At 43.8% G+C, this 23,609-nt stretch overlaps 1 protein-coding gene across 4 annotated transcripts; it reads left to right on the forward strand.

Annotated features, from left to right (window-relative positions):
* The first annotated feature begins 6,462 nt into the window (after positions 1-6,462).
* On the forward strand, positions 6,463-22,581 carry LOC141271707 (uncharacterized). Of its 4 annotated transcripts, none has more exons than XM_073681787.1 (7): positions 6,463-6,547; positions 14,967-15,106; positions 15,236-15,340; positions 15,423-15,546; positions 15,630-15,727; positions 15,924-16,014; positions 19,177-22,581. In XM_073681787.1, exons 2-7 carry the CDS (start codon positions 15,038-15,040, stop codon positions 20,892-20,894), a joined length of 2,205 nt encoding a protein of 734 aa, XP_073537888.1. In that variant the 5' UTR covers positions 6,463-6,547; positions 14,967-15,037; the 3' UTR covers positions 20,895-22,581. The 4 variants fall into 4 exon arrangements, with proteins under 4 accessions (XP_073537888.1, XP_073537891.1, XP_073537889.1 ...); XM_073681790.1 differs by having other exon boundaries at positions 19,180-22,581; XM_073681788.1 differs by lacking the exon at positions 6,463-6,547 and adding an exon at positions 7,366-7,843.
* Positions 22,582-23,609: the final 1,028 nt, after the last annotated feature.

The raw sequence follows: 23,609 nt of genomic DNA on the forward strand, positions 1-23,609 counted from the left end.
TCCCCATTGCCCAGAGACTCCAGTTCAAAACCCTAACCATGACATACAAAGCCATTCACAACCTGTCTCCTCCATATATCTCTGACCTAGTCTCCCGCTACATACCCGCACGCAACCTCCGATCCTCACAAGATCTCCTTCTCTACTCCCCTCTTATCTCCTCCTCCCACAATCGCATACAAGATTTCTCCCGCGCTTCCCCCCTACTCTGGAACTCTCTACCCCAACACATCAGACTCTCGTTGACCGTGGAAACCTTCAAAAAGAGCCTGAAGACCCACCTCTTCAGACAAGCCTACAACCTGCAGTAACCACCACTCCACCAATACCGCTGCACGACCAGCTCTACCCTCACCTACTGTATCCTCACCCATCCCTTGTAGACTGTGAGCCCTCACGGGCAGAGTCCTCGCTCCTCCTGTACCAGTCGCCGTCACATTGTGTTCAAGATTATTGTAATTGTTCTTGTATGTATACCCCTTTTTCACATGTAAAGTGCCATGGAATAAATGGCGCTATAATAATAAATAAAATAATAATAATAATATCGGGGCTTCTATAATACCAATTGCAATGGGACACATTTTTAGCGGTGGGGTTAGCTAAGGAACAATACGCATATATTTCAGTATCTGCACGCCCCGCTGGTGAGCTATAAGGCAAACGTACAAAAATAACAGTCACAGATATGCCATGTGTAGTCTCTAAAGAAAGGTAAATTCATAATAAAAAATATGGCATCACTTGCTAACTTCGGCGATCAACCATCGAGGAGTTATCGCAGAAATTAGATATTTTAATAAAACCATGAAGGCTAGAGCCAAGCCCACGTGAGGTCATCACAGGGGAGTGTGTGGGCAAGTCCCCCCTTCGGCATAACAGATCCAGCGAAAGATGGATCAATACTCATGCAGGAAATTACATAATTTCATGTAGCACGGGTCCGGTTACATAATGGCCAGAATTGGGGTGCTTCCCTCCAGCTAAACTGAATTGTCTCTGCAATCTGTATAGTAAGTTTCTGATATTAATCCCATTTATTTTTGTGTAACTGCATATTATGTACTGTATTGTCTCTCTTTGTAAAACCTTTTGTATATTTTTCATAAACACTGCCTCCCTTTTGGATTAAATATAAGATTGAATAGTCCTATTTCTTTTGATCTGTAATCGTTCCTCCCCCGAAGCCATACACTACCAGAAAGCAGGCGTCCGATCAGGCCTGTATTTCAAACTTGATAGGTGGTAGCAGCGAAATAATATTAATTGGGTTATCGTGAAGCTGGCAGTGATCGTATGGGGCATATACACATATTCCATGCATTGGAATTCGGAGGTGTATATGCCATACGCTCACTGTGCGCTTGCCAATACCTCTGTAGTGAGTAATTGGGATCACGTGTGCGCGAATCCCTGACAATCCTGACAAAGTGATGGCAGCAGTGGGATATTGTATGATCCCCCCGGTGTCGTCCCTGACATATATATATAGACATATCTGACTCTGCATCAAAATATTCAAGTGTATAATATATGTACATGGATAACTATTTTTTTACTTACATACATACACATAAAAATATATATATATGTGTGTGTATATCAGGGTTGACATAACACTGGTGCAATTTGTGCAGCCAAGAGGCAAGGGGGGTCATTTCTACCTTCAGAGAAGGTGCAATTGTGCATTATGATGAGCTGTAAGGGTATGTGCAACCATCCGTACTGTCAGTGCTTTGAACGCACTTTATGCTGTGTCCAAAGCGCTGCACGTAGGTGAATCTGCATTTGTTCATTGAACCATGCGGATTCACTGCATCCACTACATTGTAGTGATAGAATTTCTCTTTCGGAGACTAGTGGCTCCGCAAGAGAAATTGTAATGCTGCGGTCTGGAAAGACACGCCGCATGTCCGTGTCCGCAGGTGAGCTGCAGTTGCACGGGGATGCATAGTGGGCATAAGATTTCTTGAAATCCCATCCACTATGCTGTAACATCTGGCCGCTGCAGATTGCACACAGCGAATACTGATAGGGTGCACATACCCTTGTACTGCAAAGGGCCCATATACCGTTTCTGAAACAGGTGTCTCTCCTGTCTATGAGCCCTTATGGTGTAAAATACACACACATATAATATGCACACAAGTATATGTAGATGGACATATATACCCACACATGTAGTGTGCATTTACTTATATGAGACATATGTACAGTGAGATCTCTCTATATCATACAGTACAGACCAAAAGTTTGGACACACCTTCTCATTTAAAGATTTTTCTGTATTTTCATGACTATGAAAATTGTACGTTCACACTGAAGGCATCAAAACTATGAATTAACACATGTGGAATTATATACTTAACAAAAAAGTGTGAAACAACTAAAAATATGTCTTATATTCTAGGTTCTTCAAAGTAGCCACCTTTTGCTTTGATGACTGCTTTGCACACTCTTGGCATTCTCTTGATGAGCTTCAAGAGGTAGTCAGAGGAAATGGTTTTCACTTCACAGGTGTGCCCTGTCAGGTTTAATAAGTGGGATTTGTTGCCTTATAAATGGGGTTGGGACCATCAGTTGTGTTGTGCAGAAGTCAGGTGGATACACAGCTGATAGTCCTACTGAATAGACTGTTAGAATTTGTATTATGGCAAGAAAAAAGCAGCTAAGTAAAGAAAAACGAGTGGCCATCATTACTTTAAGAAATGAAGGTCAGTCAGTGCGAAAAATTGGGCAAACTTTGAAAGTGTCCCCAAGTCAAGTTGCAAAAACCATCAAGCGCTACAAAGAAACTGGCTCACATGAGGACCACCCCAGGAAAAGAGGACCAAGAGTCACCTCTGCTTCTGAGGATAAGATTATCCGAGTCACCAGCCTCAGAAATCGCAGGTTAACAGCAGCTCAGATTAGAGACCAGGTCAATGCCACACAGAGTGCTAGCAGCAGACACATCTCTTCAACAACTGTTAAGAGGAGACTTTGTGCAGCAGGCCTTCATGGTAAAATAGCTGCTAGGAAACCACTGCTAAGGACAGGCAACAAGCAGAAGAGACTTGTTTGGGCTAAAGAACACAAGGAATGGACATTAGACCAGTGGAAATCTGTGCTTTGGTCTGATGAGTCCAAATTTGAGATCTTTGGTTCCAACCACCGTGTCTTTGTGCGACGCAGAAAAGGTGAACGGATGGACTCTACATGCCTGGTTAACACCGTGAAGCATGCAGGAGGAGGTGTGATGGTGTGGGGGTGCTTTGCTGGTGACACTGTTGGGGATTTATTCAAAATTGAAGGTATACTGAACCAGCATGGCTACCACAGCATCTTGCAGAGGCATGCTATTCCATCCGGTTTGCATTTAGTTGGACCATCATTTATTTTTCAACAGGACAATGACCCCAAACACACCTCCAGGCTGTGTAAGGGCTATTTGACCAAGAAGGAGAGTGATGGGGTGCTACGCCAGATGACCTGGCCTCCACAGTCACCAGACCTGAACCCAATCAAGATGGTTTGGGGTGAGCTGGACCGCAGAGTGAATGCAAAAGGGCCAGCAAGTGCTAAGCATCTCTGGGAACTCCTTCAAGATTGTTGGAAGACCATTTCCGGTGACTACCCCTTGAAGCTCATCAAGAGAATGCCAAGAGTGTGCAAAGCAGTCATCAAAGCAAAAGGTGGCTACTTTGAAGAACCTAGAATATAAGACATATTTTCAGTTGTTTCACACTTTTTTGTTAAGTATATAATTCCACATGTGTTAATTCATAGTTTTGATGCCTTCAGTGTGAATGTACAATTTTCAAAGTCATGAAAATACAGAAAAATCTTTAAATGAGAAGGTGTGTCCAAACTTTTGGTCTGTACTGTATATCTATACTAATCTATATATACTATGAAATATATCATAAAGAGCAAAAGATAAAAGCTTTATTACCATGGCTGTGCCATCCTTGGTCCTGGAGCTTGTGACACTGATGTGATGTCTCCTCAGCCATAGGTGCTTGTGTCACAATAAGATGCTACAGATTGAAGATAGAGGAGGGTGGGTGTGCTAGGTGCTGGCTTACAGGCCAGTGCAATGCATGATGGAACTTATAGTATTAGAACACAGGAAGTCAGGAGACAGGAAGTTGTCGATTAACCCCATTAGAGCTGGAGCCAGCACTTCTTTAAATCAGACCTTGAAGGAATCCCCAGTTCTTGAGGAGGCACATCTTCTGGTATCCCTCGCAATTTTACATTGCTTCCTCGAAATCCACTAGTTTAGTTTGTATTGCTTACAATTCATCTGAGAGTTCATTATGTGCAGCTATCAGCTTGTTGTGTGATTTCGCAAAGGCTCCCATTTTATTTTCCATGTGAGATACTCTCTTATCTAGTTCCTTAGTTACAGTTTGTATAGTCAATAGTGATGAGCGAGTATGTTCGGTTAACCCTTTCGCTGAGTATACTCGGCCGAGCACCGAGTATTTATAGCATGCTCGGGCTTTAAGTTTTCGTCGCTCCATGAACATGATTTGCGACTGTTTGACAGATTTAATACATGTGAGGAATGCCTGTTTTTCCAGCATTCCTCATATGTATTAAATCTGTCAAACAGTCGCAAATCATGTTCACAGAGTGACGAAAACTTAAAGCCCGAGCATTCTATAAATACTCAGTACTCGCCCGAGAATACTCGCCGAAAGGGTTAACCGAACATACTCGCTCATCACTTTGTGTGACATCTCTCTGATTTAAGGGTATGAAAATTCAAAGTTTGAAAATTGCTGAATTTTTGCCAAATTTCTGATTTTTTAACAAAGTAACGCAAGTGATATCGAATAAATTTTTACCACTATCATGAAGCACAATATGTCACGAAAAAACAGTCTCAGAATCAGCGGGATCCATTGAAGCGTTCCAGAGTAATTACCTCATAAAGTGACAGTGGTCAGAATTGTAAAAACTGGCCTGGTCATTAATGTGCAAACCACCTTTGGGGGTAAAGGGGTTAAGGCAAATAAATGGAATATTCTGCAATGGTCGGGTCAGTCACCAGATCTCAACCCCATCGAGCTGCATTTCACAGGCCGTAGACAAAACATAAGGCAGAAAGACCCACAAACAAGCAATAACTGAAGTCACTGCAGTGAAGGAGGCAAAGCCTCACAAAGGAGGAAACCCAGCATTCGGTGACGTCCATGGCTTCCAGACTTCAGGCCATCATTGCTGCAAAGAATTCTCTTCAAAGTATTAAACATGCCTGCCTTTTCTTTGAGCTGGACAATATATTCATGCAGTTTCCCATGGCTGGGTGTCCATTAGCCGGGTCTCGGTACTTCTCAGTCCTTATCCACGTACACTCTACTTGACAAATGGTAAGGTTTTAATATTAGAGTTTAGGACCATTCCGAATAGGGTCACCGAGGTGTGTTGGGATGGCTTTTACATTTTTTTGATCAAAATTATGTTAACTAAGCACCTTATATTATTTTCATGCACTCACTATTGTTGTTCATTTACTGCCAGAGTATTTACTTACTATGTTTTTATCTTGGGTCTTTTAAAGTATTAAACATGAACATTGTATTTATGGTAAAGTTAATTTGTCCAATTACTTTTGAACTGCTGAAATGAGGAGGCTTTGTAGAAAAATGGTTGCAATTCCTAAACGTTTCACATGATATGTTTGTTCAACCCCTTTAATTAAACCTGAAAGTCTCCCGTTCTATTGTATCTCAGTTGTTTCATTTTAAATCCTAATAAGTAGGCTGCAGAGCTGAAATCACAAAGATTCACTGTCCAAATATTTCTGGACCTACCTGTATTCATATATTTACACTATATGCACAAATATTACATCTCTTGCCCCCAAAACAAAACCGAAAATGTTCTCCTGCCCCTTTTCCTAACTCCCAATCCCCAAATAGACAAGGACATTCGGAGTTGCCAATCCTCCCTCTTTTGTAGACTTCTGGAGATAAAGCGTCTTCAGCCTCGGCTCTTTACCTCCTACAGATGACATGGTGGGAAAACTAAACACTTTTTATAATCAGTTATTTTTTATTACTGGTTTTGTTTTTTTTTTAAAGGGAAATTACAATAAAATGTCACCAATCCGCTTTCTCCTTTCTCCCATTCCATAATGCTGGGGTAAGATTATCTCTACAGAGACCCCTGTACAGGAATATTAGGGCTCCAGCGACATCACATCTATTATACAGAGAATAGCGCTATCTCCATAGCTCTGTACACAAGGACATAGAGATCAGACAAGGTCCTCATATTCAGGCAGCTTCTATTTTACTCCAACCCTCTTTATAAGAACAAGATCAGAGTCTCATTATACCGAGCAGAGAAGCTCCAGGGACAAAGACCCCGTCTGCTCCTAACACGCCGGGGGCCCGGAGTATCCAGCCAGCACCATGACAACCACCACAGCAGAATCCTGCAGCAACTGAGGCCCCTGATCATGTGACCCCTGACTCCTCCCCTCCTGTGACCTCATCACAGGTCCTGTGCGCACAGAACAACCATATATGTGGTGGCGGCTCTGCCGGTGGAGGTATGTGGAGACCCCATTACTGGGCGCAGGGGGCATTAACCCCTTCAGCACCGAGACTCTTTTGGGGTCTTGTGTTGCCTGTTTATAAGAATCATAAGGTTTTTGTTCTGTTTCCTGTAATAGATATATACGACCCAACTATGGAGACAGGAAGGGAGGAAACGTATTGTTCTCATAGTACAGGACCCCTTTTCTGCCCCACAGTGTAATGCCCCCATTATGCCCCTTATGCATGATGTATGGTGCCCCCCACAGTGTAATGCCCCCATTATGCCCCTTATACAGTATGTATGATGCCCCCCACAGTGCAATGCCCCCATTATGCCCCTTATGCAGTATGTATGATGTCCCCACACAGTGTAATGCCCCCATTATGCCCCTTATGCAGTATGTATGATGCCCCCACACAGTGTAATGCCCCCATTATGCCCCTTATGCAGTATGTATGATGCCCCCCCACAGTGTAATGCCCCCATTATGCCCCTTATGCAGGATGTATGATGCCCCCCCACAGTGTAATGCTCCCATTATGCCCCTTATGCAGGATGTATGATACCCCCACACAGTATAATGTTCCCTGAGGTCCTGCAGTTGGAATAAGTCCTGAGGTCCTGCAGTTGGAATAAGTCCTGAGGTCCTGTAGTTGGAATAATCCCTCTGGAGTTGGTTTTCCCTTTGCCTGCTCCCCTCCATGTATAGCCTCGAGCATGTATACATGCATGTAGTGGAGCAGGCATTACTAGATATCGAGGCTTTGTACAGTAATATACCGCATGAGGACGGTATCAGAGGAGTAAGACATTTCTTGAAATCGAGATCAATAGAGTGTAGCAGACATAATGACTTCATGGAGGATCTTCTAAAATTCACTCTTACTCATAACTTCTTTCTTTTTGACATGAAGTACTTCCCCCAGCTCAGGGGTACTGCGATGGGGAGCCCCTGGGCTCTCTCGTATGCTAACCTATTCCTGGGCTGGTGGGAGGAATCCACAATATTCAGGGATGATCATAAGTGATGACATCCATATATTGGGGTATGATACAAATATACTGACTACATTTTTATCATCTGATCAGGGACGAGTGAACAATGTTTTGAATTTGTCAGGGAACTCAATATCTATAGAGTCGGCCTGAGATTTTTATCAGTCTCCTGGTCTTGTACCTCTATGGACTGTTGGCTTCTTAAGCTTGTCGCTACCTTCTCTCTGTGGGGGCCCGCCAGAAGCAGGGGGCCAGTGGTGGAGGTAGTCGGCCCTGGAAGACTTCCAAAGTCGCAGCTGTTCTGTCCCAGGTAGGTGGAGAAGGAAGTGTGGGACTGTAATGTTGTACAATCTTGGGTATTTGCTGGGACTGTTCTGTGTGTTTATTGTCCACTTTGTGGTTCAATAAAGTATTGCCACGCTGTTTTACCCTCACCCTGTGTTGTTTGAGTAGCGTTACGCCCACGAAAGACCCCTAGTCTTAACAGTCCCTGACCAGGGCGGTTCCATGCGGTGATCTTCAGACAAGGTGCATTGAATAAACAGTGAGCTGACCTCCCTCTCCATTTTACCATTATATGCATGTTTTCCCTATAGCGACAAATATTTATTTTTGCTAAAACTGTGATATTTTCACTTTAAAACTTTTTTTAAACTTTTTTATAAACTTTAAACAACTCTCATTAATGCGATCATATAACACAGAAGCCTCTGATTGCTCAGGTGATGCACTGTACTACTGTAGTACCGTGTATTATCACTGCCTGTCAGTGTAATACTAACGGCCCCATACACATGAGATATGTGTTGGCTGAACGGTCATTTGGTAGATGGCTATCTCTCCAGACTCCCCCATACACAAATATTCCAGCTTTCCTGTGATTTGTATGACTGCCTGCATAGTCGACCAAAATCAGTGCTTCCATGCAACTTTAGTCTAATGTTTATGGAGGCATTAAAAGGTAACTTATGGAACGCTGCCTCTGGCCCGGCCTAATAGACTTTTGTACATTGCAGGCCCAAACACCATAATTAGGCATTTAAGTATTGTAGGAACTAGTCAGCCCCTGTCACGGGTGTGTCGCCACGAAGATCGTCACGATTACACAGCCTGACTTCTCACAGCTGACTTTTTGGTGCTTGGTGTTTTCGGCAGTGAGGGAGTTAATTCTCTCTCTCTCTGTGCTAGACGAGGTCCAGCCTCGCCCAGCTGCAATCAATGTTGCTGTAATGAGACTCCTTCATATGCCTGCTGGTCTGTTTGGGAAGTGTCGGTGAAAGCATTTCACACAGACTTACAGAGCGGATCGTTGTATTTGGAGTTTCTGAGATAAGTGTATTTGGAGTGTTTTTTCCCTTCCTCGCTTTATCATTTATCTCCTTTCCCGTTGGAGTTCCCTCTGTTGTAGTGGTGTAGTTTTTGTATGCAAGGTGGTTTTGGTTTTTCCCTTGTACTGTCTCGTTCGTCTAAGTACTGTGTGTGGGCATATTATTACTTGTCCTCTTTTGTTGTGATCGGGGTCCTTCTCAGGACTAGATTACTTAGGTGCAGGGATCCTCAGGAGGTAGGGGTTACGCTGGCGGCCTGGACCTCTGTACCTTTAACAGTACCTCCAGGTTGAGGGATTAGTCAGGGCCCCAGCTTAGGGTCAGCTTAGGCTCCCTACCTCCAGTATACAGAGACAGCGTGACATTTTCACCGACCCACTTAGTTTTTCTCCAGCTACCATGGATCCAGTAGCCGGTCTAGCTCGGCAGTTGCAGAGTTTGTCCATGGAGCTGGCGGACGTTAGGTCCAAGGTTTTGCATCCTCTGGAGCAAGCCGGACCAGAACCTAAAGTAGCTCTCCCTGACAGGTTCACTGGGGGGCGGGACAAGTTTTTTGTTTTCCGGGAGGCATGCAAGTTGTACTTTCGGCTGCGGCCTCGGTCATCGGGGAGTGAAGAACAAAGGGTGGGAATTGTCATCTCGCTCCTACAAGGGGACCCACAATCTTGGGCGTTCTCTCTTCCCCCGGGCTCCCCGGCTCTCCAGTCAGTGGATAGGTTTTTCGCTGCTCTGGGACTCGTATATGATGACCCAGATCGGATCTCCCTTGCTGAGTCTAAGTTACGTAGGATCCAGCAGGGAGATCGTCCGGCGGAGGAATTCTGTTCGGAGTTCCGTAGGTGGGCCACGGACACCCAGTGGAATGACCCGGCTCTTAGGAGCCAGTTTTGTCAAGGTTTATCCGACAAATTACAGGATGTGTTGGCACAGTATGACTCTCCCGCGTCACTGGAAGCCGCTATGGCCCTGGCTATTCACGTTGACAGACGGCTTCGGGAGAGGTGCGGGATAACTCGACCCCCTGTGATGACTCCACCTCCTACAAGGTCCCCTCATATGGTGGTTCCCCTGGTCAGTCCAGAGGAGCCTATGCAATTAGGAGGGACATCTTTTCGGGGGAGGGGACCGGTGGTGCGCCATAAGACAGGAAGGTGTTTCTTCTGCGGGAGAAAGGGACATTTTATTGGGGGGTGTCCATCCCGTCCCTTGCAGAGTGAAGAGTCGTCGGAAAACTGTTGATCCCAGGTTGTGTGGTGGACGGCAATCTGGGAGTAGGTATTTCGTCCCTAGGTTCGTCTCAGTTTCTCGTACCGGCGGAGGTGGTGGTGGGTACGAGAACTGAGAGGATATCTGTTCTTCTGGATAGTGGGGCCGGGGCTAATCTGGTTGATGCTCGGTTTGCCCGGGTTCAAGGTATGCGATTGAGTGAGTTGGCTAAACCCATCCCCATATTCTCGATCGATGCCAGGCCTCTCGGTCAGGGAAGTTTTTTGCAAGCTGTGCATGACGTAAAACTTCAAATGGGGGCGATACATAAAGAACTGTTGTCTTGCTACGTGTTGGAGGGTCTTCCCGCTCCTATAGTGTTGGGCCTTCCTTGGTTAACTAAGCATAACCCGGTTATTAATTGGCAAACCAGAGAGATAAGCCAATGGAGTAAATTCTGTAATATAAACTGCATGAACACGGTCATCGGTGCGGTTACTCCTTGGGTCTTACCTCCATTTCTGGCGGACTTTGAGGATGTATTCTCGGAGAAAGGGTGTCAGGAACTACCTCCTCATCGCGAGTATGACTGTTCTGTAAAACTGCTCCCTGAGGCCAAGTTACCTAAAGCTAGGTTGTATAACCTTTCTGGTCCTGAGAGGCAGGCCATGAAGGATTATATTTCAGAAAGTCTGGCTAAGGGGCATATTAGACCTTCATCTTCACCGGTGGCTGCGGGGTTCTTCTTTGTTAAGAAGAAAGATGGAGGCCTACGCCCTTGCCTGGATTTCCGTGAACTTAATCGGATTACGGTCCGAGATCCGTATCCACTCCCACTTATTCCCGATCTCTTTAATCAGATCGTGGACGCCAAATGGTTCTCTAAGTTGGATCTCAGGGGGGCGTACAATCTGATTAGGATGAAGGAGGGGGATGAGTGGAAGACGGCGTTTAACACTCCGGAGGGGCATTATGAGAACCTTGTCATGCCATTCGGTCTGACTAATGCCCCGGCGGTGTTCCAACACTTTGTTAATGACATTTTTCGCCGCCTGGTGGGACAGTTTGTTGTCATATATCTGGATGATATCTTAATTTACTCGCCGGATCTGGTGTCTCATCAGGAGCACGTTAGGCAGGTGTTACAGATCTTGCGGGATAATAAACTGTATGCCAAATGGGAAAAGTGTGTGTTCGCCGTACAGGAACTCCAGTTTTTAGGCTTCCTGGTTTCAGTGTCCGGTTTTCGTATGGACCCTGGGAAAGTGCGGGCAGTTCTTGAGTGGGATCGGCCAGAGAATCTTAAGGCACTACAACGTTTCCTGGGGTTTGCTAATTATTACCGGAAGTTCATTCGTAATTTCTCGTCCATGGTTAAGCCTCTCACAGACATGACTAAAAAGGGGACGGATTTTTCTAGGTGGTCTGACAAGGCTTGTCAAGCATTCTCCTCCTTGAAAAAATGTTTTGCCTCGGCACCCATACTCATTCAACCTGATGCGTCACAGCCATTCATTGTAGAGGTAGACGCTTCCGAGGTAGGGGTGGGAGCAGTATTGTCACAAGGTTCGTCCCCTGGTAAGTGGCATCCGTGCGCCTTTTTCTCTAAAAAATTGTCGTCCGCTGAGAGGAATTACGATGTCGGCAATAGGGAACTCTTGGCCATTAAGTTAGCTTTTGAGGAGTGGCGCCATTTTTTGGAGGGGGCAGTCCATCCGGTCACCGTCATCACCGATCACAAGAACCTGCTATATCTGGAGTCCGCGAAACGTCTGAATCCCAGACAAGCTAGGTGGTCATTGTTTTTTACCAGGTTTAATTTTGTCGTTACATATCATCCTGGGTCAAAAAATGTAAAGGCGGATGCCTTATCTCGTAGTTTCCCTGGGGCCGGGAATACGGACGACCCGATTCCTATCCTTCAGGAGGGGGTGGTGGTTTCGGCAGTATGCTCTGAGCTGGAGGAGGAGGTATTGGAGGCTCAGGGGGACGCCCCTGTTGGACCTCCGGGGAGACTGTTTGTTTCAGATCAGTTGCGACAAAAGGTGATCGAGGCACACCATAACTCAGTTTTGGCAGGACACCCGGGGAGTAAAGCAACTGTGGATCTCCTCTCGCGTCGGTTTTGGTGGCCTAACTTACATAAGGAGGTGGTAACTTTTGTCGCGTCCTGTGGGGTTTGTGCGCGCTCTAAGACCTCACATACCCGTCCGTCTGGTGCCCTCTTACCTTTGAAGATCCCGGAGCGTCCTTGGACTCATCTGTCTATGGACTTTATTACGGACCTCCCTCCGTCTTCGGGTAAAACGGTCATACTCGTTGTAGTGGACAGGTTCAGCAAGATGGCACATTTTATCGCTCTTCCGGCTCTCCCTAATGCTAAAACTCTTGCGCAGGTGTTCATTGGGGAGATTGTGAGGCTTCACGGGGTACCCTCCGATGTGGTGTCTGATCGGGGGTCTCAGTTTGTGTCCAAGTTCTGGAAGGCGTTTTGTGCACGGCGGGGGATGCATTTGTCATTTTCATCGGCTTTTCACCCTCAGACCAATGGTCAGACGGAACGTATGAACCAGAGCTTGGAGACATATCTCCGGTGTTTTGTGTCAGAGAACCAGGAGGACTGGGCTTCTTTCTTACCTCTGGCAGAGTTTGCTCTTAATAATAGGCGGAGCGAGTCCACTGGTAAGTCCCCGTTTTTTGGGGCATATGGTTTTCACCCCCAGTTTTGTACTTTCAGTAGGGGGGGCTCTTCGGGGGTTCCTGAGGAGGAACGATTTTCCTCATCACTCGCTTCAGTATGGAGAGGGGTGCTGAAGAATCTGAATACTATGGGGAACCGATACAAACGTATGGCTGATAGGAGGAGAGTGTCTGGTCCGGACCTAAGTGTGAACGATCGGGTATGGTTGTCTACCAGGAATATTAAACTTAAGGTTCCCTCCTGGAAACTGGGTCCCAGGTTCATCGGGCCGTACAGAATCAGTTCTATTATTAATCCGGTGGCATTCCGTCTTGACCTCCCCCCTACGTTTAAAATTCACAACGTGTTCCACAGATCGTTGCTTAAGAGGTATGTGGCGCCGGTGGTACCGTCACCTTTACCTCCCCCCCCAGTGGTGGTCAATGGTAACTTGGAGTTCCAGGTATCAAGGGTCATCGATTCACGTTTTAATCGCCGGTCCCTTCAGTACCTGGTTCATTGGAAAGGGTATGGTCCTGAGGAGAGGATGTGGGTTCCTGCATCGGATATTAACGCAGACCGATTAGTTCGGGCCTTCCACACGACTCACCCGGATAAACCTGGCCCTGAGGGTCCGGAGGCCCCTCGTAGAAGGGGGGGTACTGTCACGGGTGTGTCGCCACGAAGATCGTCACGATTACACAGCCTGACTTCTCGCAGCTGACTTTTTGGTGCTTGGTGTTTTCGGCAGTGAGGGAGTTAATTCTCTCTCTCTCTGTGCTAGACGAGGTCCAGCCTCGCCCAGCTGCAATCAATGTTGCTGTAATGAGACTCCTTCATATGCCTGCTGGTCTGTTTGGGAAGTGTCGGTGAAAGCATTTCACACAGACTTACAGAGCGGATTGTTGTATTTGGAGTTTCTGAGATAAGTGTATTTGGAGTGTTTTTTCCCTTCCTCGCTTTATCATTTATCTCCTTTCCCGTTGGAGTTCCCTCTGTTGTAGTGGTGTAGTTTTTGTATGCAAGGTGGTTTTGGTTTTTCCCTTGTACTGTCTCGTTCGTCTAAGTACTGTGTGTGGGCATATTATTACTTGTCCTCTTTTGTTGTGATCGGGGTCCTTCTCAGGACTAGATTACTTAGGTGCAGGGATCCTCAGGAGGTAGGGGTTACGCTGGCGGCCTGGACCTCTGTACCTTTAACAGTACCTCCAGGTTGAGGGATTAGTCAGGGCCCCAGCTTAGGGTCAGCTTAGGCTCCCTACCTCCAGTATACAGAGACAGCGTGACAGCCCCATACTATCGAGTACTTGGGGAGGAAGGGCATTCAGCCTAACTCTGTCACACCTTCTTAGATGCCATGTTTGCTTTTTGCAGGAGCAAGTGGTTAAACTGCCAGGGATTTTATTGCAGCCACACCTGTGCCATCCCTGCGGTGCACATCTATGTTCTGGTGCCCAAAAGAGTTCATATAGAAACAAAAACAAATGTTTAACGTGTTAAAAAATGACAAAATGTGTCTTCTGCTTTTTGCATGTTTTTTCTTTTTACAAGAATTGTTGGTGACAATTTTCTTTTGAAACATTTTAATATCTGCTCTTTTTTTCTGGGGTTTTTCTTATAATATGGGAAAGCCTAAGGCCAGAAATAAACCCCATAATACACTATACATGTAGACTTTAGTATCAAATCATTTCTGTCTGCGGTGTTTGTGCAAACAAAACAGCTTTTATAAAAGCCTCAAACTTCTGTGTGTGAATCAGACATGAGATCTAACTTGATGGAAGATTACAGTTCGGGGAAGACGGGAAACATTCATATAGACGGCCGGTGGAGATGTAGTCAGTGAAGCACTCTGGCCAAATATGGTTTTAGATCCGTAGTGGAAGATGTTGCCTCATCATGAAGTAGTTATTTCTCATGTCACGTGAAATAAATTTCTCCTGCAGTATTGCTAATTCCAATTCCAGTGTCGGAAAGTGAGACGAGAATTAGCTTTATGGAAGGTGAGTCTATGAGAAACGTATTCAGCTGCAGACTCCGAGGAAGAAATTGCTTGTTGTCTGTGGCCTAAAATATAAAGGTTTTATTACTAGATGTAAAGAAAAAACTAAATACTGTAAAATAATAAATCTCATATGTTTCCCCTTAGTATCTCCAGTAATTGTATTATTACACAGGATTTTTATGATGTTCCATCAGCTTATCTTTTTCTCATTCAGATCTCTAAAATACCGGATCCTCTCAGTGAAGATCGTCTATATAAGAAAATTTTCCTGATTTATCCAGGAAAATGATGGACAAGATGGCGGAGAGGATATTACACCTCACCCTAGAGATCCTCTTCCGGCTTACTGGAGAGGTGAGAGATTCTGATGACATCACATTACATCATTCTTATCTATGGGAATAACAGATGGACAGAACTGGAGAGGTGAGGACTCTGGAAATGTCTGCAGTGAGATTTATTAATGTGTCTCTCCATAACCAGAGATTAATCATGGGGCCTCCATCTTACCCCCTGATACATGAGGACATCAATGACCAGAAGATCCTAGAACTTGCCTACAAGATGATTGAGCTGCTGACTGGAGAGGTGACACTGCTGGGAATGATGTGACATGATACAGTAATGCTATGAAGGGATTGGGGGATGACTGTATCATTGTATGTGTCAGGTTCCTATAAGGTGTCAGGATGTCGCCGTCTATTTCTCCATGGAGGAGTGGGAGTATTTAGAAAGACGCAAAGATCTGTACAGGGACATCATGATGGAGATTCACCAGCCCCACATATCACCAGGTAATAGACAGGACTAAATACACACGCCCCATAATCATCTGTATGTAAAAAATGAATTCAGTCCCTGTATGTGTTTCCTGCAGATCTGTCCAGTAAGAGGACAACACCAGAGAGATGTCCCCGTCCTCTTCTTCCACAGGACTGTAAACAAGAAGATCCCAATGTTCCTCAGGATCATCAGGTAGATAGAGAGAAGGTGTCATGAGATCTCCCCTATGCTGTGTAGACGGCTGTAAAGGTGTTGTCTTCAGTCTTGTTTTATCCACCATTATTATGTTTTATATTTGTGCTATGAGAACGGTGGAGATGGCAGGATTAGAGCTGATCATAGATGGGACTTCTCCATCTGTTTGTGACTTTTATAATATTTGTTTCAGGGTGAAGATCAGACCCATATTAATACTACAGAGACATATATGAGGGGTGATGAGTGGTGTAAAGAGGAGACTCCTACATATGACTACACAGGTGAGTAGTAACCACTAAATGCAGAGAAGTCACAGATTCTTCTCAGTCACCGGCTGTGGCTGCTTTATCAGTGGTGTAGTCCAGCCGTATCACAATCGTGTAATCACCATTTTGCCGCTAGACCACAACATTCTCCTGTGTACGAATTTATTTAAATTACTTTGTGGAATTGTGAAAGCCCTTTTCTATAGAACTTCCAACCTGGAGGATCCACCTACCCCCTGTGATTAGGAGACGTTACCTGCCCAGATCTGTAAACCACAAAGCCAGAAAATTACTTGAAGAAAAATATTATGATGGGACTGTAAGAGAAAGCGGAGGGTAATGATGCTGTTGGCTTCCTAGATCCCTGATATCTTATTGGATGAATCTACCTTCTCTCCCTTCTGTGCTGCTGAATGTGCTCATATGGTCCCTACAAGACCAGGTCCAGTCTTTCTGGCCAAACTTCGCTTTTTTGATCGATAACATTAAATGTGCAGTGAGGGCCAAGTGTGAATTTCTGTACAATAACAGCAGAGTTTCCCTTTATCCTGACTTTACAATTTCTTTTCAAACCAACTAACTTCAAACAGGATTGTGATAAACTATACAGAAAACATTACACCTGTGCCATGATATATCTCTAAGCTGTGCGTGGCTGATGGCTGTAATATACATTTATTCACGCCTGCAGATGTGTTGGCATGGCTCCAGCCTTGGTTTCATGGATTCACTCCACATCATAAATAGTATTGAGCGAATTTGTTCGTCATTTCAAATTCGAGTTCGTGTTCGGGTTTCCGGCTTGTTCGCGCCAAAAAATCGGATGCGCCCGAACATGAACCCGAATTTGAAATTCCGAACAAATTCGCTCAACACTAATCAGAAATTCCATTATGTTTTCAATCCTAAGAAATTCAGATTACTGCACAATCTCTCCTGAAATGGGGGCACTAGTACTTTCTCTACTCTCCTGGTCAGGACTCATAGTAGCTCCAATGGTCCACCATAAATGAGTGTGACTCCGGTTTAGTGTTGGATTTCTCCCTTCATACATACGTTGTTGTTGGGGATGTTACATGTTTTTATATTCTTTCTTTTTTTACAAGTTCATTCTGTATGATAGTTTCATTGTGGTGGGATCGGCCTTCCTCACTTATGTGAGTCTGTAACTCCCTGGTAGTCTTTCAAAAAGATCTCCATTTCCTCTTCCAAATGCCCGAGATCTAAATTTAAGACACCTCAGCTCTGCACTATTATAAAAAGTTCTCTTTCAATGTGTAATATTTCTTCTTGACACTCATCTGCCAGAAAATATTGTCCCTTACGATAGTTTCGATTGCCAAGAGCCACGGAGTCCCATACTCTAATTACCCCGGAGAGGTTTCACCACTAGTTACTCGTTTTTCTCTGATGAAGACTGTTGAGTTTGATCGCTTCAGTAGATGTTTTATTGTCTATAGTCACAGTTTTTTACTTCAGTGATCCTCTGATTTAACCACTTCCCACAGCCAGATTTATGTTTCTAATCAGGCCCCATTTTTCTTATTTGACGTGTGTCACTTTATGTGGTGATAACTTTGGAATTCTTCACAAAAGATAATAGGAAACAAATGGACCTTACTAATTATTTTCCATCTTATTTTGAATCTGACAATCCCCTATATACGGTTGTATACTACTATCTGGGCACATGGCAGGTTAAGAAGGGAAGAAGCGCCATTTAGCTATTAGGAATGCAGATCTTGCTGGAATAGTTCGCAGACACAATGTATTGGGGAAGCTGGTCTTGGTCATCTGGAAGCTTAAAAGATGGCCACCACGAACAGGCTTGTCACTATCTACCCTGTTTACAGATTTCACAAATTACTTTGCTCATCACCCTTTAACCCCTCTACATGGATCTGGACTTACACAGAGACCCCTAGGCTTGGACTACAGTGTTACCTGCTATTCGGTGGAGTGAGATTGGAAGAATAGTCAGGTAGCCGGGGCCGGGTCAGAACCATGAGGGCAGAGAAAATACAAAATCAGAAGACAAAAGAGTAGTCAGTAAACGGGCCGGGGTCACAAGAAACAAATACACAAGCCGGGTGTTAGGGGGACGGTTGCAAACACTTTATTAAATAGGAATGCAACCGACCCCGGGGTCCGCGATGCAGCCTGGTGGACTGCTGCCGAACTCTTCCCGGGTGAGAAGCGAAGACAACCAACTAAAGATAACCCTTCCGTGTTAACTTCACACTGGACAGGGTATAGCGGTACGCTCTATCTCCGTTGACTGCACGGAGGGAGAGCGACCGGCGACGCACCTAACAAAATCTTAGCCCTTCGTGTTAAAGCACACGGAAGGGTAAGACGGTTCGCACAATCTCCAAGAACCGCAGGGAGACGTGCGACCGTGGGAACAGCAGTAGCCCTGTCTTTGATACAGGCGCTACGCTATGGGGATTGGCGCTAAAGCGGTTCACACTATTCTCCAAGAACCGCAAGGAGACGTGTGACCGGACTATGAGCAGTAGCCCTGTCTAGGCTGCAGTGGCCTAGTCTCTCTCCGCAAACCTGTGCTTCATGTTGCTAGGCACAAATACATGAGATACCACTTGTACCTCTCGTGCATTGGCTAGGCGTTGGGACTGACGGCGATGCTGTGCAGCATCAGCCCTGGCTGAACCAGAATAGAAGACCACAGAATCCACTGATGATTCAGAACCCATTTCTGATCCAGCAAGTGCCTGGCGCCTAACACCGGGAGCTGAGCACAGAGGACTGACCCAGAGGAGAACATGGCTGTATCTGGCAGCTTCCAGCAATATGCTTTGAGCTTTAGTAGGGTGTGGTGCTTTCCAAATGGCTGAAATAGGGAGCAGATTACTTCAGCTGGACAGCACACACACCCATACTGCCAGACTGGATGGTACTACTGGTCCCAGCAACCCGAATGTTAGTGGCTGGACAGAAGCTGTACCTTTAACTCCATATTTGGGAGGTAGAATGAACAAACAGTTGGAACACCACACTCCACTGGTTCATCCTATGAGATTTTCTATTAGATGGTCATTGTCCTGGTGAATAAGTGAATATAACTTGCCTTTTTTACAGAAAATTTAAGTAGAAATGTTCAAAAATATAAAATTCAAGGATTTTTTATTAAAAAATAATAATTGGTTTTCTTCTTAGCAGATGACTGTACCAGGAGATCAGAGGAACAGCTGACATCTTCAATTTTTAAATCAGATGATCTTGGGATCCCACAGGATACAATTGAAGTGAATGACATTTCTCCAGATATACCATCATCCCTTCCCAGCAAAGATCTGTCATATGATCCTTTGAAACAGGTCCTGCCTTCTGATTCATTACCGACTACTAAGGAAAATCAAAGTCACAAAATAAGCATTAAAAAACAAACTGCTCCTAATGCAAAGAAGCCATTTTCACATTCAGAATATGGAAATAGTTTTCCCCTCAAGAAGTCTTTTCTTAAACATCAAAAAATTTGCACAGCGAAGAATAGATTTTCTTGCTCCAAGTGTGGGAGATGTTTTAATCAGAAAACAAGTCTTGTTAGGCACCAGAGAACTCACACAGGAGAGAAGCCGTTTTCCTGTTCAGAATGTGGGAAATGCTTTACAGAGAAATCAAATCTTATCAGACATCAGAGAACTCACACAGGGGAGAAGCCTTTTCCATGTTCAGAATGTGGGAAATGTTTTACAGAGAAATCAACTCTTATCAAACATCAGAGAACTCACACAGGAGAGAAGCCATTTTCATGTTCAGAATGTGGGAAATGTTTTGTACATAAATCAAATCTTTTCAAACATCAGAGAACTCACACAGGGGACAAGCCTTTTCCATGTTCAGAATGTGGAAAATGTTTTACAGAGAAATCAACTCTTATCGACCATCAGAGAACTCACACAGGAGAGAAGCCATTTTCATGTTCAGAATGTGGGAAACGTTTTGCAAAGAAATCAAATCTTTTCATACATCAGAGAACTCACACAGGGGACAAGCCTTTTCCATGTTCAGAATGTGGAAAATGTTTTACAGAGAAATCAGCTCTTATCAGCCATCAGAAAACTCACACAGGAGAGAAGCCATTTTCATGTTCAGAATGTGGGAAATATTTTACAGTGAAATCAAATCTTAACAAACATCGCAAAACTCACACAGGGGAGAAGCTTTTTTCATGTTCAGAATGTGGGAAATGTTTTACAGGAAAATCTACCCTTATCAAACATCAGAGAACTCACACAGTGGAGAAGCCTTTTCCATGTTCAAAATGTGGGAAATGTTTTACAGAGAAATCTACTCTTATCAAACATCAGAGAACTCACACAGGGGAGAAGCCTTTTCCATGTTCAGAATGTGGAAAATGTTTTAACAAGAAATCTAGTTTTCTTACACACCAGAGAACTCACACAGGGGAGAAGCCTTTTTCATGTTCAGATTGTGGGAAATGTTTTGTACAGAAATCATGTCTTAATATACATCAGAGAACTCACACAGGGGACAAGCCTTTTCCATGTTCAGAATGTGGAAAATGTTTTACAGAGAAATCAGCTCTTATCAACCATCAGAGAACTCACACAGGAGAGAAGCCATTTTCATGTTCAGAATGTGGGAAATATTTTACAGTGAAATCAAATCTTAACAAACATCACAAAACTCACACAGGGGAGAAGCCTTTTTCATGTTCAGAATGTGGTAAATGTTTTACAGAGAAATCTACCCTTATCAAACATCAGAGAACTCACACAGGGGAGAAGCCTTTTTCATGTTCAGAATGTGGGAAATATTTTACAGCAAAATCAAATCTTATCAAACATCTGAGAACTCACACAGGGGAGAAGCCTTTTCCATGTTCAGAATATGGAAAATGTTTTAACTAGAAATCTGATTTTGATAAGCACCAGAGAATTCACACAGGGAAGAAGCCTTTTTCATGTTCAAAATGTGGGAAATGTTTTAACCAGAAAGCGCATTTTGATAACCACCGGAGAACCCACACTGGGGAGAATGCCGCAACTACACCCAACTAGTCTCTGTGCAGACAAGAAAGGCCCTAACTGCACAACTAAAAACGCCACCACAGACCTAACTCCCTAATAAGTCGTTGAGGAGTTTGTCATACCTCCTGAGGAACCAGAGGGGAGGCTGCAACACACTGTCAACAAGGGGAAAGGAAAGTATGAAGTAACATACGAAAAACCTGAATGAGAATCAAAAACACATTCATATAGGGCAAAGAAGGCAAGCTAAGGAGAACCAAAAATAAAAGGAACAAGTATAATCTCCCAGAAACCTATCATTGTTAGAATGAAAAGGTACTGGGAGGGAAAGCAAACTGACCGGGAGGATAGTTTCACCTTTGTGGTGAAACCTACAAAATTCATCCTCACTAACTGTAAATGTAAAACCCGTCCATTTATAATGACCACGGACAAGATAAAGATTCCCAACTCACATCAGGACCACAAGATCCCAGGTACTTTCAGCTGCATCACAATGAACTTAATTATATGTACCAAATATCCAACTGGGGGTCTGTATGTGGGGGAGACAGGGCAGAAACTTAAAAGAAGGATTAATTCTCATCGCCACACAAAAAAAGAAAAAAGAATAGATCTACTTGTGGCCACACATTTTTACGGCCACAACTGCTTATCCCTTTCCCAAACTGATAGTTCTGCTTCACGTCACTTGTCTTATCTATTGCATTATTCCTGTGCCCTGTTGTGTATAAATATGTGACTCTTCAGATTTTGTGTTATACTATGTCTGATGAAAGACCTGAGCAGTCTCGAAAGCTTACTGACTAATGGCTAACTGAAAAGATGGTATCCTCCACTGAGGACTCTCAAATTTTAATATGTTTCTCCATACAGCAATTTTAAGATCTCTCCACAAGTGTTCAATGGGATTTAGATCCAGACTCATTGCTGGTCAGAACTCTCCAGCACTTTGTTTCCATCCATTTTCTGGGTGTTTGGGGTCATTGTCCTGCTGGAAGACCCATTATCTAGGACGCAAACCCATCTTTCCGACACTAGGCACTACATTGTGACCCAGATTTCATGATGCCTTGCACATAGTCAGAGGCAGCAAAACAACCCCAAAACACCTTTGAACCTCCACCATATTTGACTGTATGGGTTGTAAATTTATTGATTAATCTGCGCACCTTCTACAAAAGAACATACGGATCTCTAAAGATGGACTTATAACCTTGAAATTATTGATATTTTTGAACAATTTTGGTTCTCAAGTCCTCAGGCAGTTCTCTTCTCCTTTTTCTGTTTTCTCCATGCTTAGTGTGGCCCACATATGCACACAATGTAAAGATTGAATCAACTTCTCCCTTTTTTATCTGATTTTAGTTGTGATTTTCATATTGCCCACACCTGTTACTTGCCACAATTGCATTTGAACAAGCTTCACATGCTTGAAACAAAGTTGTTTACACACAATTTTGGCAAGGTGCCAACAATTTTGTCCAGCCTATTTTGTGTGAAATTATGTTCAATTTGCCTTTTTTTCTCTGTTTTCTTGTGTTGTTCCAATACATGCAAAGGAAATAAACGTGTATAACAAAACGTGTAATTTCAATAATTTTCTGGGAGAATGACTTCATTTTCTGGAACAATTTCAAGGGAGCCAGCACCTTGACCATGACTTGTTTTTGTTGCCTTTTTAATATGTTGCAGCATATCATCCTCTACGTGTTCAGCTATATTAGGAGGCTTGTAGCAAAGTCCAATTAGCAGCTTTCCATTATTGCCATTTCCATGTACATTAACCATACTGATTCTACATCAGGGATGTAAAACTCAAAACATGCAGAGGGCCAAAATGAAAAACTTTGACAAAGTCGTGGGCCAACCAGTGTACAGTATAATGGGCCCCACATAGTCCTCCATACAGAATAATGGGCCCCACATAGTCCTCCATACAGTATAATGGGCCCCACATAGTCCTCCATACAGAATAATGGGCCCCACATAGTCCTCCATACATAAGAAACAAGAGGAAAAAACTTCAAGTCAGAGTCCCATATAATAGTGAAAAAATTACAAAATTTTATTAATTATAATTTATACAGGAAAAAAATATGAATCACAGAGACAGTTAATAGTAAAACAATGGAGGAGCAGTAATGAGGAGCATGAGACAAATTAACATGATTCTTTTCTGATGTAAATACATAATTGGGCTGCCAAAAAAATAAGAATATATTGTTAAAATGCAGTGAAGCATTCAATAAAAGTGCAGGTGCTTATGAGGTAGGTCAGAAGTAGTTGCTATATAAGAGGTTAGTCATACCGCTGTCTATATATAGGTACTAATATAGATAACTCATACCAAGGATAGCAGATCTTTATAAGTGGTATCAGTGCCCTGACCCCTTAGGCTACAGGGTAAAAGTACACTGCTCAAAAAAATAAAGGGAACACTCCTATAACACATCCTAGATCTGAATGAATGAAATATTCTCATTGAATACTTTGTTCTGTATAAAGTTGAATGTGCTGACAACAAAATCACACAAAAATCATCAATGGAAATCAAATTTATTAACCAATGGAGGCCTGGATTTGGAGTCACCC

Source organism: Phyllobates terribilis, unplaced genomic scaffold (assembly GCF_046119375.1).
Source record: "Phyllobates terribilis strain yellow unplaced genomic scaffold, ASM4611937v1 Scaffold_5__5_contigs__length_657084704, whole genome shotgun sequence".
Classification (NCBI taxonomy): domain Eukaryota; kingdom Metazoa; phylum Chordata; class Amphibia; order Anura; family Dendrobatidae; genus Phyllobates; species Phyllobates terribilis.